Consider the following 19036-nt stretch of genomic DNA (forward strand, 5'->3'; position numbering starts at 1 on the left):
AATAGCTTGAAAAGTATTGGTGTTAGTTCCTCTTTAAAGGTTTTGTAATACTCTGCTGTATACCCATCCGGTCCTGGGCTTTTCTTAGTTGGTAATCTTTTGATGGTTTCTTCTATTTCCTCTATTGTTATTGGTCTGTTTAGGTTGTCTATATCCTCCTGACTCAATCTGGGCAGGTCATAAGACTTAAGGAATTTATCTATGCCTTCACTATCTTCTATTTTATTGGAGTATAAGGATTCAAAATAATTTCTGATTTTCTTCTGTATTTCTGAAGTGTCTGTTGTGATATTACCTTTTTCATCCCGTATGTTAGTAATTTGAGTTCTCTCTCTTCTTCTCTTCGTTAGCATGGCTAAGGGTCTGTCAATTTTATTTATTTTTTCAAAGAACCAACTTTTAGTCTTGTCAATTTTTTCAATTGTTTCTTTTGTTTCAATTTCGTTTATTTCAGCTCTGATTTTTTTTTTTTTTTTTTTTTTTTTTTTTTTTTTTTTTTTTTTTTTCAGCTCTGATTTTAATTATTTCTTGCCTTCTACTTCTTTGCTGTTGTTTTGCTCTTCTTTTTCTAGGATTTTGAGATGAAATATGAGATCATTTATTTGTTGGTTTTTTCTTTTTTTGAGGAATGAACTCCAAGCAATGAATTTTCCTCTTAGAACTGCTTTCAATGTGTCCCATAGATTCCGATATGTTGTGTCTGTGTTTTCATTTAACTCTAGGAATTTTTTAATTTCCTCCTTGATGTCTTCTAAAACCCATTGATCATTCAGCAACCTATTGTTCATTCTCCAAGTGATGCTTGATTTTTCCTCCATTCTTTTATCATTGATTTTCAGTTTTATTCCATTATGATCAGATAAGATGCATGGTATTATCTCTACCCCTTTATATTGTCTAAGAGTTGCCCTGTGACATAATATATGGTCTATTTTTGAGAAGGTTCCATGTGCTGCTGAGAAAAAAGTGTAACTACTTGATTTTGGGTGGTATAGTCTATATATGTCAATTAAGTCTAGGTTGTTAATTGTGTTATTGAGTTCTATAGTTTCTTTATTTAACTTTTGTTTGTAAGATCTGTCCAGTGGTGAGAGAGGTGTGTTGAAGTCTCCCATGATTATTGTATGGTGGTCTATTAGACTCTTGAACTTGCTCAGCCTCATTCTTATTCTTAACATCAGATCAGTGTGGTCCTGCTAGAGCCCCAAATCTAGGATGTTGAATGTTAGAGAAACAATCATATCCTTTAATAAAATTGTGTGTGGTGTATTTGTTGAACATAAAATACTTGGCTGGATAGATTAGTGTCTGCATTTGTAAGGGTTAAATGACAAATGATGAGGAGTTGGTGTCAGCTGAAGTTACTGGAGTTCACAGTTACTTTTAGAACTACTGTCATGAGAGTTTATTTCCCTTTTTCTATAGAGAGATGGTGAAGATGATCAAATAATTGAAAATCATACTATCACTTTAGAAAAACAAAGAATGGTTAAAATGAGATCTAATAAATATAAAAAGAACCAAAAATGTGTTTTGCCACCAAAAGTGGCAACCAGGTGCCAATAACAACCTGGTAATCTCAAGATATCATAACTGCCTCTGATGAAGGCAGAGTTAATGAACGTTGACAAAGAGCAGATGATAGTGACCTACCAATGGAAGTGTGGGCCCGCCCATTCCACCATGTGCACCTCCTATTTCAGTAGGCATTGGGGTTCACAGGTACTTTGTGGTGAGGTATTTTGAGCTAAACACATGTGAGATCATATATTATTCAAGAAGTTCAGCTTGCTTAATTTTTCACAGGGATGAGATGTGCATGGTTCCTTCTTACTTTTATTTCTATATCCTTCCTTCCGTCTGCCTGTTACAGGTTTCTCTAGTTATTTTTTCCTAGAGTTTATGTCAGACTGCATCCTCAGGAGTTCTCTGACATCTGTTACTAATGCTTTCTAGCCTTCTAATCACAGAAATAAATCAGGAATTAGATTTTCTCCTCTTTTAGGCAAACAGCCTAGTCCATTCCACTAGATTGGGCTTAAATTTCCTCCTCAAAGCCAGTCCTCTAGGATAGGTCAGATCACCCTACTTTCTGAAATTTAAAAAATTGAGGTAAAATTCACATACCATAAAATTAACAATTTTGAACTGAACAATTCAGTGATATTTGGTACATTCACACAACTCCTAATTTTATTTAGTTCCAAGACATTTTCATCACCAAAGTCTCATGTGCCGATCTCTAGTTTTCCTAAAGAACTCTCTTTTCTATTTTAACCCTACACTTTCCAGAAAGGTAACATTCTTGTGAATGCTTCCTGTACTTAGACCTGGTATTGTTCTGTATTTCCAATGTGAGTGCTTGAAAGCATGCATCATACCATGAGACATTCAGATCAAAAGTATCCAACATCCAGATACTTACAAAATTACATTAAGTGAAAATCAAAGTTATGATATTGCATAATATGCTAGTTTAGTTTAAATATCACATCTATACATATTCACAGTAAAAAAACCAAGATGAACTCATTGGAATGTTACAGGCAATGGATCAGGATGGAGAGTTAATGAGTTATTTTAATTTCCTTCTTTTTCTTCATTTCCTGAGCCTCTGTAATGGGCAAATATTTTATTCATAAACAGAAACAGTCATTTTTTAATGCAACATCCAGATATGAACTCATTAGGAAAGGTGTCAACCGCTCTGTTTAGAATAGAACAGAATTGACTCTATTGCCCAGAAATCTGGTGGGTCATGTTAATTAAGTCACTTAACAAGGTAAGTGGTCAACCAGCTAATCTCTAGTGACACTAGTGCTAACATCCTAGGGAGTTTTTCCTTTTGAGTGGAACATCTGGCAGAAGTATCAATGAATTGTTAGAAATGAGAGTAAGGTAATAATGCTCAAGACAAAGTATAGATAAGGTGCATGGGAAAGTCTCAGGAAAGATGGATTAATCCTTTCCAAAAGGTTGAATTTCCATAATGCCACCAGGCTCTCATGGTTTTCCAAATAGGAAAGCATTATCTATTTTTGTTAAATTAGGGTGCAAAAAAGTAATTTTTAAGTAAAAGTTAACAGCTTCAATAAATAAGGTTAATGTTAAAAATATACTGGAACTTATGGTTTATGATATCACCCTCTGCTTTTGGTTTTACTTGGTTCTGTTTGAAATCCTCTTTATGAAGTACTCTGAATCCCAGATAATTATTTTAAGACAGGGATTGGGGCCATCTATGATCCATAGCCAAATCTGGCTGGATGGTTGTTTTTGTAAGTAAAGTTTTATTGGAACACATCTATTCTCATTTGCTTTTGTTTCATCTAAGGCCACTTTCATGCTATGTTGAGTAGTTGTAACAGAGACTGTATGGCCCACAAAACCTAAAATATTTACTTTTTGGTCATTCATAGAGAAATTGTGCTAATCTCTGATTTAACAAAAAGTAGTTATTCATTATTGCATATAAGGAAGCATGAAACTTACACAACCAGGCCTTTAGTATCTGGTAATACATAATTAACTATTTTGATGGTGTGTTGATTTAAATTTAGCAATTCTAACTATTATTTTCCCAACCACTGAAACTCATCAGGGTTTTAATTGAATTGCAGTCTGTCTTGGGTTGTAAATTTGAGTCATTTTCCCCTTTCAAATCAATGAAAACAACTAAAGAAGAGAGTAAAATTTTAGAAGAATTTGTATACTAGACATTCATTGTGTCATTTGGTATAGCATGGGTTGATTATTTCTTGAAAGCCGGGAACAGAATTTGAAATGACTTTGAGAAATCATTGTGATTTAAATTGAAGCCAAGTACAAAATGTAGCTAATCATCTGAATGTGTTCCCCAGATCTAAAACATCCAGGTATTTGAAATATCCTGACACTCAACTGTGAAGTGAACACTTTTCATCAGTACTTGGGTTAGTGAAACCCCAGCCATAAACAACAAAGCATTGGGGGTGAAAAATTGTAGGTCATGTGTAGAAAAAATAAAAAACATGAAAATGAAATGTTAGATGACTTTAACAGAGCTAAGATTCCAGAGTAAGAAGAGTGAACTACTCAATGCTAGATTTATGCTATTTTTTCTGAATGGGTCTTAAGAAGCTAAGTTCTCTTCTGCCAGCAGGTTCATATCATTTGTGATTTTAAGATCTAAATAATAATATATTTTCCTTTTTTTAAAGGGAGATTACTGTGTTTATTTTAAGCAGCCATTGAATAGATGATTTTTTTATCTTTGTGGAATGTGGGTGGGTTTCTTGACACTGTTTGTTCTTTAATTGCAAATAACAGGAGAAATAAAAACCCACCACAGCCATGATTAATGTCTCAGTGTGCACTCAGTGAGTGTGGTATGAGCAGTCACAGGTCAAATGGGTTTGACTAATATCTACTCCACTTTGCCTGTGGGAATGTGTCACTCACTGTGAAGCACTCATCTCATCATACGGGAGCAGGAGAGTTCATCTGTCTTTTCTTGTGTTTCAGATGTGTATAGACCCTTCCCTGTCAGTTGCTTTGGGGGATAAACCACCCCCATTGTATCTCTGTGAAGAATGCAGTGAGAGGATTGCAGGGTAGGTATAGGACTCTCAATGGGAAAATAAGAAAAAATTATTTGGACCTAAATTGCTTATATTACACAGCTTTCCCAGTAGCCTTGCCATGCTTTTTGTTTTTTTAATTTTTATTTTTGTAGTTATATATGGACAGAATGCCTTTATTTTATTTGTGTAATTTAATGTGGTGCTGAGGATGGAACCCAGTGCCTCATGCATGCTAGGCAAGGGCTCTACCACAGAACTCCAGCCCTAGCCCCTTGCCCTGTTTTTTAAAGGTTCATTTGACATTTAACATGTAGCAAAGTGTCATTTAGAAGATTACAGCTTTGTTTGCAATGTTTTTCTCCATGTGACACGAGAAAGCAATTCCACTTAATAAAGCAGCTCTAATTTTGAAGTAGCCTTTTAAAAAGGACTCAGAGAAAAATAGATGTAAAAGGAGACTGTGGTTTCCAAATATGACATGTAATTCAAGTGGTTTCTCTTTGCTTGTTATTTTTGCAGTCACACTCAGTTTTGTGCAGATCATGCAGTATTTTGGTTGGCATAATTAGCATCTGGAAAGTATCATTTAAAGATAACTGAATATGATGAAATGCCTATAATTTATAATTTAGCTGGAATGCATTAGAGTTTTAAAAGTTTATTATGCTAGTGCTCTTAATTATCCTTTCTATTAGAAGCCTTTCAACAATAGTGTGCAGCTTATAAACATTCATGTGGAAGGGGAGCATTTCAATGAAGCTCAAAAATGAATTTTATTTTTCTTTATAGGGACCACAGCGAGTGGTTGATTGATGTTCTTCTGCCACAAGGTATGGTTTACTTCAGAAAGTGTGAATAATGAGTAATCACAACTAATGACATGGTTGATTCATCTCCCTTTGTGCTATTTTATTTTACAAAGACAGTAACCAAAGAATAATATCCCATGAATATTCATTGGGATATTCATTTTATCAGTGTCTTGGTATTATATATCCAAACATTTAATAATGAGGGGCAAAGTATCAACTCTATCAGAATTAAGGTTAGATGTTGCAGTTAGGCTTCTGTAGGACTAAAGCCCTGCTGAATTGTGTCGTAAGGGATTTTCTGTGTATATAATAGGTTTATCGATGATATTTTGTTGTGCCAGTCAGAAAGAATAAAAAAAACACCAATGGGAAGAGAATTTAATAATGAGCCTTTTTCTTGACACTGTATTTTGGGGGAATGACCTTTAATTGCTCTGAGACTCAGGTTCCCTAACACTAAAATGGGGATAAAGTACATCTAACCCATTTCAATGGAAAGACAAGATTTTTGACACACTTTTTTTTTTTGATACCAGGGATTAAATCTAGGGGCACTTAACCACTAAGTCACATCTCCAGCCCTTTTTTTATATTTTATTTAGAGACAGGGTCTCACTGAGTTGCTTAGGGCCTTGCTAAGTTGCTGAGGCTGGCTTTTAACTTGTGATCTTCCTGCCTCAATTTCCCGAGCTGCTCAGATTACAGGCGTGTGCCACCATACCTGGCCTGCAACACTTTTTGATGTTTGTTTCAATTCTGAAAGTTGTGTTTCAAAAGTTGATTGATCTGGGCTGGGGATGTGGCTCAAGCAGTAGCGTGCTCGCCTGGCATGCCTGGGGCGCTGGGTTCGATCCAAAGCACCACATAAAAATAAAATAAAGGTGTTGTGTCCACCGAAAACTAAAAAATAAATATTAAAAAATTTCCCCCCCCCCTCTCTCTTAAAAAAAAGTTGATTGATCCTACTGAGAGCATTCCTCTGCATATGGGAGAAGCAGGTATTCTTGCCACCTCATTGGTGGCTACAATGACAAGGGAAAAGTACTTAGCAAAGCAGAGAAAGACAAAGGGTGGGAAAAACTGGGGACATAGTGAGTATAGATCAATGACATAGGAAGAATTGATATCTGATTTAGTATGTAGATAGTAAAAGGATTTATATGAAAGGCTCATTTAAAAAAAAGTTAAAACTGAAAACATTCCAGGAAGCATCAAGGTTAAAAATTCAATATGGTAAAATGAAGATGAGAAGTCCTCCCAAGTTAGGTTTCAGAGGAAAGCAAAGTTGAATTTATTCATTCATTCAACAAATATTTATTGAATTTTTACTCTGTGCCATATAATGTGGGTATAAAATAATCAAGAACTCCTCTAGGAATTTTTAATTCAATAATAAACACAATTGTCAAAAAAAAAAAGTTAAAACCTTAGGTTAATAAATTTGACCATTTAAACAACAACCTTAAGGCATTTTCTCAATGATAATTACACTACTTCTTTGTAGTCTTACTTGCTTTCTGTAAAATAGAGCCATATGTCAGTCTTTATTTCCTTCAAAAGGACATTGTGAAAAGTTATATAAGGTTATGTAAAGGCTTGGGCCTGCAGAAGGCTTGGGCTTGTATTATGGGTAAAGGTAATTTTTCCCCCTTAAACTGGGCTACTTTATTAGTGAGCTTCCAGTGCTCTGAGGTAAAGCTGATAGTCAAGTACTAATAAACTTCCTTCCTTCCTTCCTTCCTTCCTTCCTTCCTTCCTTCCTTCCTTCCTTCCTTCCTTCCTTCCTTCCTTCCTTCCTTCCTTCCTTTCCTCCTTTCCTTTCCCTTTCCCTTTCCCTTTCCCATTAGGCCTCTCAATGTTGTATGTTGCCCAGGCTGGCCCTAAACTCCTGTGCTCAAGTGATTCCCTTGCCTCAGCCCCCAAGTAGCTGGGACTATAGACATGTGCCACAGTGCCCAGCTTTTAAAATACATTTTAAATATAAGATATGTTGCTGAATTTTGGTCATCATTTGTCGATGACATTCATCTTTGGAAGAATTGATCATAACTTTTTTTTCTTTTTAAAGAGAGAGACAGAGAGAGAGAGAGAGAGAACTTTTTTAATATTTATTTTTCAGTTTTTGGTGGACACAACAACTTTATTTTATTTTTATGTGGTGCTAAGATTGAACCAGCACTCCACTCATGCCAGGCGAGCGTGATACCGCTTGAGCCACATCCCCAGCCCAAAATCATAACTTTTTATTATTTATCTAGAGATAAGACACTAACCTCAGATTATTTAAGGATATCAAACTGTTAAATTACCATTAGTTATACAAAAGCAACTTTAAGACTGAGTTATACATTTCATTGACTTGGCATCCACTAATTCATAATTTGCAAACAGTTTGGGGGACATTTACCTTTAATCTTTAAATAAATCGTAACATAGACCATCCTATAACAAGGCGTTAGTCCATTTTTTTTAAGTCCTTACCGTTTCAAGGAAAATGCTAATAGGTTTTTGGAAAAATTATTTTCAAGTATTTTTCTTAAGCATCAATTTCCATGGAACTAATGGATATGCCCACTAAAAAGATTTTTTATGAATTTGTTGAAGTTAATTCTGTAAGTAGACAGTAGTTTGATGGCCTTACTCCAACTGGTCTATCCTTTGGTTTGAGAATTGGTTTATCTTGTATAACCATACAGCTGGTTTTACATGAGTTAAGTCTGGTATATATTGATAGTTCAAGTGTAAGTAGACCAAGATAGTAGGCTTTTTCTACACTTTAGATATAGCAGAGCATCGCATGATAGCAATCTAAATATATCATATCAAACCAGTATCATAGTGTATTGGATAAACCAGTGAATAGGGGATGTAGGAACTATACCTATACATATGTCTCTATCATTGATAGGCTATAAGATCTTGAAGAATTCATCCAACCATAGTGGCCTTAATTTTGTCCTCTATAAAATGACGAGGTTAAAGTTAAAGTTGTTTGACTTTAATGTGATCTGATTTCTAAGTCATAACTGAGAAAATTGGGTTAATTGTGAGACTAGGTGACATATTTGCTGCATGCAGGTGTTTCTAACTTTATTAAACATAAACCCTGATGTCACTATTAGGTAAGAAAGAGATATTTTATACTTTAGGAGGAAAATAAAGGCCAGGAAAAGTAGATGACAACTTATGAGACAAGTCCAAAGCTGTTTAGCTGAGTTTCAAGGTTGTGTGAATTATGGTTGTTTTTAAAAAATTATCCTTCACGGCTGCCCTTATTTAAAATGGGCTTTCTTTCTTTGTTGATATTTTGTGTACCTTCCCCTTACAGCTGAAATATCTGCCATATGTCAGAAAAAGGTAAGAGCCAGCCATCTGTGTGGTGGGGCATGGTTTTCTGTGTTTGTATGTCAATTTGTGCATCGACATCTGCCTCATTTCTGCACCATGGTTTCCTAGTTTGTTCATGTCATTGTATTTGTGAAGAGAAAAAGGAAATAATTTAGCATGCAATATTTTGATATTAAAATGGTCTCTATTTCCATCACTGCTTTTGCTTACCCATCTTACATACAATGTTTTTGTTAAGTAATTTGAAATAAAAGCATATATATAATTCTGAGATAGTCTAATTATAAAAAAACATTTGGATGACAATGCATTTCATAGAGCTTAACTTTAGTAAAGAATGTATCTTATATATTTACAATCTTTATTATTTTGAGATGTAGTATGAATAGTCTAGTATATATGTGTAAAAACATATCCTGATCAAGTATATATGGAATATATTTATTTATATGGAAATTGAACAATGACCCTAGCTAAAGACTCCTCTAAAATTTCCCTTAGCCACTTTTCATAGTTTATCTAAGCCATTTCTATTTTCTCTTCTTGTTTTAGTGGTTTAAAAGTTATGAGAAGATTATTATAGTCATACAAAGAGCTTTGATGAGTTAGTTGAGATGCTTGGGTTCTTTCCAGCTCTGTTCTCTCTTACCTTTGTGGACCTTGTACGACTCATTTAAACATTTTTGGAGGTTGATTATGAGCAGATATCTTTGGAAGGCTGTCTTGGTTATTTATTATTGCATAACAAACTATACTAACATGTAGTGGCTAATAACAACAACCAAGTTGGACAAATTGACCTATGCTCAACTAGGAAGTTCTTTATAAACTCTTAGGCTTATTGATATAGTTGCGTAAGTTGGTGTGTGGGTTGACAATTGGCTGGTTCCAGATGGTCTCACTCCCATTGTCATGTTTGGGGTCTTAATTGGTTGCCTGGATGGTTGGGATGATGAGGAATATGGGCCTCCTCTTTCTAGGAGATGTCTCATCCTTCATGGGGCTGGGCTGGACTTGTTTACAAAGCAGCAGTGTTCTGAGAGAGGGAGAGGTGGTTGCAAGGCCTCAGAGACTTAGAAGTCTGTGTCAGTTCTGTTGCTTTTCATTGGTCAAAAAAAACTCCTGAGGTCAGCCCAGATTCAAGGAATGGGGAAATAGGATCCTCATGGTTATAAAAGGATTGGTAATATTTAATCCACCATAATCTACTATTTAGCTATAACTAAATTTTTTCCATATGTAAAATATACTCACCACTTTACAATGCCCCCCCTTCCCCCACCACAAATCTTATCCATTTATGGCTTTAAGCTTAAAGTTCAATACCTCATGATATGATATGGTCACCTCTGAAATTCCTTGGGTACAAATTCTCTTTATTCAGAGACCCATGAACTACAAAGGAAGATTTTCTGCTCCCTGCACATCCAAGACCCAATGTTGAGATAAGTATAGGATTACAGCAATAAACCTCTGTTCAGAAAGAGGAAGAGGATACAGTTGGCAGTCCCTGGTGTATAGCAGCTCCAGCCATGAACATGTCAGCAGCTGCTCACTGTCTTCCAGAGATGGCAGATGGGTCTTTATTAGGGTCTTGTTTTAATTCTTGAGAGTAGTTCCCTAACCCATCCCTGCTCCTGAGGTCTTGTCCCCACTCTCTAAGACATCTTTCCTTTATAATTAGAAATGGCCTGTGCTGCAGCAAGTAACTCAACTGGCTTCCTGTGTAGAAATTGGGGTTCCACATGCCTTTTTTTTTTTTTTTCATTTTGGTATGTGTTTGTATGCTTTAGTTTTAGCTGGTGGTGTTTTTGCTAATATGATTCCTAAAAACTTTGGGATTTTCAATGAATCTAATTGGGTTTTGGGTCCCCAAAGCTACATTTATAATTATTTTTGAGAAAGTTTTTTTTCTATCGTTGAGCATTTCATACTGTACCTAAAATTATTATAATCCCTTTTCTAGCCACAAGGTTCAGCTGTGCACACCTTATCGCTTTCTGAAGTCTTAACAAAGAATCTTCTATTAACAGAGCACACTCTTGATTTGATCTTGATCCTGAGGCCTTTTTTTGAGATTTCTTTCTACAAGTTTGAAAGACTATGATATGAAAGTTATATTTTTCTTGTTTTGTGATGCTGAATCCCTGTGCATGCTTCAGAAATGTTCTACTACTGAATTATATCCCCAGATCAAGTTTTATTTTCCAAAGCAGTATGTCTTCTGGTGTCATACCTAACATATTTGAAACCCAAATTAGATAATTTTTTAACACTTCTCTTTGCATGACAAATTTATTTTTAGTAATAAGCTTTAAATTAGCACATTTTATTATTCACCCTTTAAAAAATGTTATATTTTATAGGAAAGTTAATTTGGATAGCTTCCATTAAGTTCATAAAAGTTCAGAATTGTTTGAACTTGCTTTGGGCACAGTTTTTGCCTCTAACTTTTTGGTATGACATATTCCTACCTTTGAATAGTAGGTTTGAAATAAATAATGTTAGTATCATGATTGAAAGTTAAAGACCTTGATTTATTTCAGTTCTGTCATTATGAGACCAGTTGGAACTGCATATATTCCTTGGCTTGCCTGGGGTTATATCCTGAAAATCCATCATAAGATGAAAAAGCATTTAATACATTTAGCTTGCCAAATATCATACCTTAGCCTAGACCACCTTAAATGTGCTCAGAATACTTATATTAGCCTACAATTGATGGCAAAGCCACCTAACACAAGGTCTATTTTATAATAAAGTATTAAATATCTCATATAATATATTGAATACTGTACTGAAAGTGAAACAGAGATTGGTTATGTGGGTATACTTTCTCACCAAATTAAAAAAAAAATTAGATTGAGCCACTCTAGAGTTGGGAACTGTTTGTATTTATGTGTGTCTAAAATTCAAAGCAGTAAAACAGAATGACTGGAGTGAATATTTGAAAACTGCACCCAGGTCAATCTGTGTCTAAGGGGAAATCTCTTCAGTTTACTTTGGAAATGAATGCATACAATTGAGTGCACCATCATTCCTATGCAGCTGGCAATAAGGGCTATAGATGTCAAAGTAGACACTGGAAATTTATTGTAAGGCTGCACATCTGTTGCTAACATTAGTGATATTCATGTCTCCACCCCCTTTCTTTTCAGAGGTGCTAGAAAGTGATTGGGACACTTCAGGTTCGCAGAGTAGAGACCATGGTGCTCGGCAATACTCCCAACTTAGCCAAGTAACAGCAAATTTCTTCTTACACATGATTTAGCCCCACCTAAGCCTCAAAAATACTTTAACACATAGAATAGAGGAGACAAAAACCCTAAACCAAGGAGGAACAACTAGAGGGGGACCTCAGGTCCCACTCCTGGACATCTACTCATACATCAAAAATGGAGAGACGTCCCAGAACAAAAAAGATGACTACACACAAAAGGACACATGCATAAAAGAGAAGGGGGCACTCATTTCAATCAATACACAAATCCAATATTTTCTTAAAAATATATTTATTTATTTATTTTTATGTGGTGGTGAGGATTGAACCAAGTGCTTCACACGTGTGAGGCAGGCGCTCTGCCACTGAGCTGCAGCCCCAGTCCCAATTCCAAGATTTTTGAAAACATGAGGAAATAGGCAAATAATCTCCCTCCAAATTCATTATCCCCCAAAAAAGAATCCCACAGTTATGGATGAAATTCTGCTGATTATTAAAATGTTCATTGAACTAAGAGAAGATTTAAGGAATGAACTAAGAGAACAAATACAGGAGATCAAAGGCCATTTCAATAAATAGAGATAATGAAAAGAAACCTATCAAAAGGAAATCCTAAGGAAGTACATTTCTTTACAGAGCTGTGTCATACCATCCTTTGGGTTCTCTGCTAGAAAAGTGGAATGAAGTCTCAAATAATTGCCTTTTTAATTGTATCCTCAGGTATTATAGATGTAGGACAGTACGTATCATACTCTGTGAATGTAAAACCTCTTGTACCTGCTTTATAATACATAGTAGTGAATGTACTTTATCAGAGCTGTTTTTAATGATGTTACTCTAGAATGTTTTCTTTTCAGATGATGATTGAGGAGCTAATATAAAGTGGTTTTAAAAAAAAGAAACCTATCAGAACTCCTAGAAGACACAAGGAATCAAGATTCACTTGAAAGCATCACCAACAGATTAGATTGCATAGAAAACAGAACTTCACACCTTGAAGATAGAACTTAAGGCCTTGAAGATGGGATATATGAACTTGAATACTCAGTATGTAATAAAGGAAAAAGAAAAAGGACCATGATCAGAATATATAAGAACTCAGGGATGGCATCAAGAGAACAAACCTGAGAGTCATCGGGATAGAAGAGAACATGGAGATACAGGCTGAATGCGTTGAGAATATTTTCAGTTAGATAGTAACAGAAAAATTTCCCCATATTAGAAATGAGATAGACATCCACTTATAGGAAGCCTACAGGACACCAAATAGAAAAGGTCAAAACAGCTTCTCTAAGACACATAATAATTAGAATGCCTAACATGTAAAATAAGGACAGAATATTAAAAGTTGCAAGAGAAAAGTACCAGGTCACATTTAGCGGCAAACCAATAAGTCTGACTTCTGACTTCTCAACTGAGATCCTAAAATCAAAAGGACCTGGAATGAGATATTTCAAGCTCTAAAAGCAGACAATTTCCAGCTATGACTGCTATATCCAGCAAAACTACCTTTCAAAATAAAAACTTTCAGTGACAAGGATAAACTAAAAGATCCATGATCACTAAATCATCACTACAAAGAATACTTAAAGATATACTGCACATAAAGGGACCCCCAAAAAACCCCAAAGTTCTCAAATAGATGAAGATCAATAGAAGAGCAACAAGCTAAATGAAAATAAAAATGGAATTAAATACAGCAAATAAACTGAAATGGCATAAAACAATACATATTTGTGGAAACACTGAATGTAAATGGCCTCAACTTTCCAATTAAAAGAAATATATTAGCAGAATGGATTAAAAAACAAATCCAACAATATTCTGTTTTCAGGGTACTCATGTCATGAGCAAAGATACCCACAGACTGAAAATAAAATGATGAGAAAAAAATATTCCATGCAAGGAAGCAGGAGTAGTTATTCTCATTTGACAAAGTAGATTTTGAGCAAAAATTAATTAGAAGAAACAGAGAAGGCCACTATATATTGGTAATAATGCAGCAAGAAGATATAATGATAATAAATATATATATCCCAAATTTTCAGTGTACCTAATTAGACACATACACACACACACACACACACACACACACACACACACACACATGAACACAATACTTCTTGACATTAAATCTCAGAACTGAATAATACTGATTGATTTCAATACCCTTGTCACCAATAGACAGATCATCCAAAATATAAAATCAATAAAGATATCTTTGGCCTAAATAATACTATAAATCAAATGAATCTAACACGAATCTACCAAATATCTACCAAATATCTCATCCCAAGAAAGCTGGATTTACTTTCTTATCAGCAGCTCATGGATCCTTTTCCAAAATAGACCACATTCAAGGTCACAAAGTAAGTCTTAGTTAATGTAAAAAATTGACATATCCCTTGCATCCTATCAGATTATAATGGAATAAAACTAGAAATCAATAACAAGAAAAAAATAATAGAAACCACATAAACACATGAATATCGAAAATGAATCATAGAAGAAATGAGAGAAGAAATCAAGAAATTCTTTGAAACAAATGAGAACAGAGATAAAACATATAAAAATCTCCAGGGCAGTAGTTCTAAGAGCAAAATTTATAGCACTGAGTGCTTGTATTCAAAAAATAGATCTCAAATAGATTTATTTGAGAATAAATAAGCTTATGCGTTACCTCCATGCTTTAGAGAAGGAAGAATAAACTAATTTCAAATCAGTAGAGACAGGAAACAAGTAATATCTGGGCCAAAATTAGTGAAATTGAGAATAAAGAAACAATACACAGGATCAGTGCAACAAATTATTTGAAAAGATAAGTAAGATTGATAAACTCTTAACCAAACTAACCAAAAGAAAGAGAGAAGACTCAAATAAACAAAATAAGAGATGAAAGAAGATATTACCACACACACTGCTGAAATCCAGAGGATCACTAAGAGCTATTTTGAAAATTTATATTCCAATAAACTGAAAAATCCAGAAGACATTGACAAGTTTCTAGACACATATGACTTGTCCAGATTGAACTAGGAAGATATAGAGAACCTAAGCAGACCGATATAAAATAATGAAATTGAAACAGCAATTAAAAACCTTCCAACAAAAAAAAAAAATTCTAGGACCAGATGGATTGTCAGCTGAGTTTTACCAGACCTTTAAAGAAGAACTAGCACCAATCTTTCTCAGAATTTTCCAGGAAATAGAAAAGGAAGGAGCACTTCCAAGTACATTCTATGAAGCCACTATAACCCTGATAACAAAAACAGAAAAAGATACATGAAGGAAATAAGACCAAAGATCAATAGCAATGATGAATATAGATGCAAAAATCTGTAATATAATATTAGCAAACTACATTAAAAAATACATGAAAAAATAACATACCATGATCAATTGGGTTTCATCCTAGGTTGGTTCAACATAAGCAAATCAATAAACGTGATTCACTTCATAAATAGAATAAAGGATAAGAATTATATAATCATCTCAATCGATGCAGAACAGGGTTTGAAGAAACCCAGCCCTCATTCATGTTGTAAATGCTGGAGAAACTAGGAATAGAAGAAACTTACCTCAACATTATAAAGAATATATATATATGATAAACCCAAAGCCAGTGTCATACTGACTGAATATAAACTACAAACATTTCTTCTAAAATCAGGAACAAGACAAGGATATCCACTTGCACCACTTCTATTCAATATAGTTTTTGAAACTCCATCTAGAGCAATCAGGCAAGATAAGGAAATTAAAGGTATATAAATAGGAAAAGAGGTCATCAAATTATCTGTTTGCCGATGATATGATTCTACATCTAGAAGACCCAAAAATCTCCACTAGAAGACTTCTAGAGCTGAAAAATGAATTTGGCAAAGTAGGATACAAGATCAGCATTCATAAATCAGTAGCTTTCCTATACTTCAGTATTGATTATGTTGAGAAAGAAGTTAGGAAAACTGTCCCATTCCCAATAACAAAAAACAAAAAACCAACAAAACAACAAAACCTTGGGAATTAATCTAATCAAGGAAGTAAAAGATCTCTACAATGAAAATTGAAGAACACTGAAGGAAGAAATTGAAGACAACCTTGGAAGATGGAAAGACCTCCCATGTTCTTGGAGAGGAAGAATTAATATTTTCAAAATGATCATACTACCAAAAGCAACATACATATTCAGTGTAATCCCCATAAAAATGCCTGTGACATTCCTCACAGAACTAGAAAAAACAGCCCTAAAATTCATTTGAAAGAATACGAGAGACAGAATAGACAAAGCGATCCTAAGCAAAAAGAGCAAAGCAGGAGGCATCACAATGCCTGATCTCTAATTGTACTTCAGAGCTATAGTAACAAAAACATCATGACGTCAGCATTAAAATAGACACGGAGGCCAATGGACTAGAATAGGAGACAGAGATAAACCCACATACCTAATAGTCATCTGATATTTGACAAAGATGACAAAAATATATGTTGAAGAAAAGATAACCTTTTAAACAAATGGTTTTGGGAAAACTGCATATCTATCTGTAGAAGAATGAAACTACATCCCTATATCTCACCCTGCTCAAAAGTCTAATCAAAGTGGATCAAAGATTTTGTAATTAGACCAGAAACTTTGCAACTGCTAGAAGAAAACATAGGGTCAACACTCCATCATATTGGTGCAGACACCAACTTCCCTTCTTTAAGAAGACCCTAAAGTTCAAGAAATAAAGTAATTAAGAAGTGGGGTGCCATCAAATTAAAAAGTTTCTGTACAGTAAAGGAAATGATTAATTAAGATAGAGCCTATAGAATTGGAGAAAAGCTTTGTAAGCTATTCCTCTGATTAATATCCAGAATATATAAATAACTAAAAAAGCATAATAGCAAAACAGAGAAAGAAACAAAAACCCAAATAACACAGCCGGGCATGGTGGCTCACACCTGTAATCCCAGCAGCTCGGGAGGCTGAAGCAGGAGGATCACAAGTTCAAAGCCAGCTTCAGCAAATAAAATACAAAATAGGGTTTAAATAAAATAAATAAAATACAAAATAGGGTTGGGGATGTGGCTCAGTAGTTGAGTATCCCTGAGTTTAATCCCGGTACTCCCCCCCAAAACCCAAATAACTCAACTAATAAGTGGACTAAAGAACTAAACTTCGACCTTTCTCCAAAGAAGAAACATAAACTGCCAACAAATATACGAAAAGGTGTTCAGCATCTCTGGCAATCAGGGAAATGCAAATCAAAACACACCAAGATTATATCTCACTCCAGTTAGAATGGCAGTTATCAAGAATACAAATGCTGAGGAGAATGTGGTGGGGGGGATATGTTCATGCATCGTTGTGGGGACTGCAATGAGTACAACTGCTCTGGAAAGCAGTATGAAGATTCCCCCCCAAAAAACCAGGAATGGAACCATCATATGACCCAGCTATTCCACTATTTGGTATTGATCCCAAAGACCTACACTCAGCAAATGATAGTAATATAGCCACTTCAGTATTTACAGCAGCTTAATTCACAATTGCCAAATGATGGAACCAGCCCAGATGCTAGATGCATGGATAAAGAAAATGTGGTATATAAAACAATGGAGTTTTATTTAGCCATAAAGAAGAAAGAAATTATAGCATTTGCCAGTAAATGGATAGAAATGGAGAACATCATGCTAAGTGAAACAAGAACAGACTCAGAAAATCAAGGGTTGAATGTTTCCTCTCATTTGCAGACTAGGGCAAAATTAGGGGGGAAAAGGTGGATTGACTATCTTAAAAATATAGGGAAGATCAGTGGAGTAGAAGAAGAAGGAGGGAGGAGAGCCAGTATATATGACCAGGTGCATAAATTGATATGCCACAGTGAATTCCACCTTTATGTGTATGTAGAGAGCATAAATCAAAATTAAATAAATAAATGAGGGAAAAGACGATCCTAGAATAGAGGAAGGAGAATATGGGTAGGGAAGAGAGGAGGGAACAAAGAGGGTAGGAGAATGGGACTGAAATGGGGTAAATCAAATTCCACGCATATATGCTTTTATCAAAATGAAGACAATTATTATGTATAACTATAATGCTCTAATAAAAAATAAAAAATATTTTTGGAAGAAATATTTTGTTGCTGATACTGTTTAGACTTGATGTTGCGCTATGATAGAGTAACTTTTAGTTATTTTTTATATATATGTATAAATATTTTTTATACATAAATAAATATACATTTATTTATTATATGCAGGCACTGCATAAGAAATGTGGCAGCATAAAACAAGCCCTGAATTATGTTCACAGATTCTGTGGGTCAGAGTCTTGGAGAAGGCATAGTGGAGATAACCTGTCTCTGAATGTTTGGGGCCTCATCTGGGAAGACTTGAGTACCTGGAACTGGAATTATCTAGAGGCTTCCAGGTCATGTTTGGGCTATGGGATGAAATGACTAGAAGACATGGTTAGTGAGTTCTGCTGACCAGAGACCTAAACATGGAACCTCTCCATGTGGTTTGGCCAGAGTTCCAGGAGGAATATCCTGATGAGGAGGCTTCTAAAGAGAGAATGTTTCAAGATAGCCAGATGCAAACCACGTATCTTTGGCATTGAGAGTCATATAAGCATCACTTCTGTCATGCTGGTTTTTTTTTTTTTTCCTCCCATTCCTGGGGATTGAACTCTTGGCCTCAAACATGTTAGGCAAGTGCTTTACCTTTGTGCTACATCTCTAGCTTTTAAGAAAAAAAAATTGTTGAGTCAGGGTCTTGCTAGGTTTCCCAGGCAAGCCTTGAATGATTCTCCTGCTTCAGCCTCCTGAGTAGCTAGGATTACAGGAATGTACTGCCATTCCCAGCCTGCAGTATTTTGTTGATTAAAGCAGTTGCAACGGGGTTGGGGATGTGGCTCAAGCGGTAACGCGCTCGCCTGGCATGCGTGCGGCCCGGTTTCGATCCTCAGCACCACATACCAACAAAGATGTTGTGTCCGCGGAAAACTAAAATAAATATATTTTTTTAAAAAAGCAGTTGCAACCCCATCCAGATTCAAGGAATGGAAATAAACTCCACTTATTGATGAGAGGAGTGTCTAGTATATTACCCTG

The 19036-nt window shown here is 35.1% G+C and overlaps 1 protein-coding gene across 21 annotated transcripts in view; it reads left to right on the top strand.

Annotated features, from left to right (window-relative positions):
* Positions 1-19036, top strand: part of Unc79 (unc-79 subunit of NALCN channel complex) — a 270058-nt gene that overhangs the window by 98780 nt on the left and 152242 nt on the right. For 20 of the 21 annotated variants that reach the window (XM_040274610.2, XM_040274614.2, XM_078050756.1 and 17 more), the window contains 3 exons: positions 4504-4592; positions 5352-5392; positions 8703-8731. In XM_040274610.2, coding sequence (XP_040130544.1) covers positions 4504-4592; positions 5352-5392; positions 8703-8731 — 159 coding nt within the window. The remainder of the gene's footprint in view (positions 1-4503; positions 4593-5351; positions 5393-8702; positions 8732-19036) is intronic. The other variant, XM_078050764.1, reaches the window with a different exon arrangement.

This window comes from Ictidomys tridecemlineatus, chromosome 5 (assembly GCF_052094955.1).
Source record: "Ictidomys tridecemlineatus isolate mIctTri1 chromosome 5, mIctTri1.hap1, whole genome shotgun sequence".
Lineage (NCBI taxonomy): Eukaryota > Metazoa > Chordata > Mammalia > Rodentia > Sciuridae > Ictidomys > Ictidomys tridecemlineatus.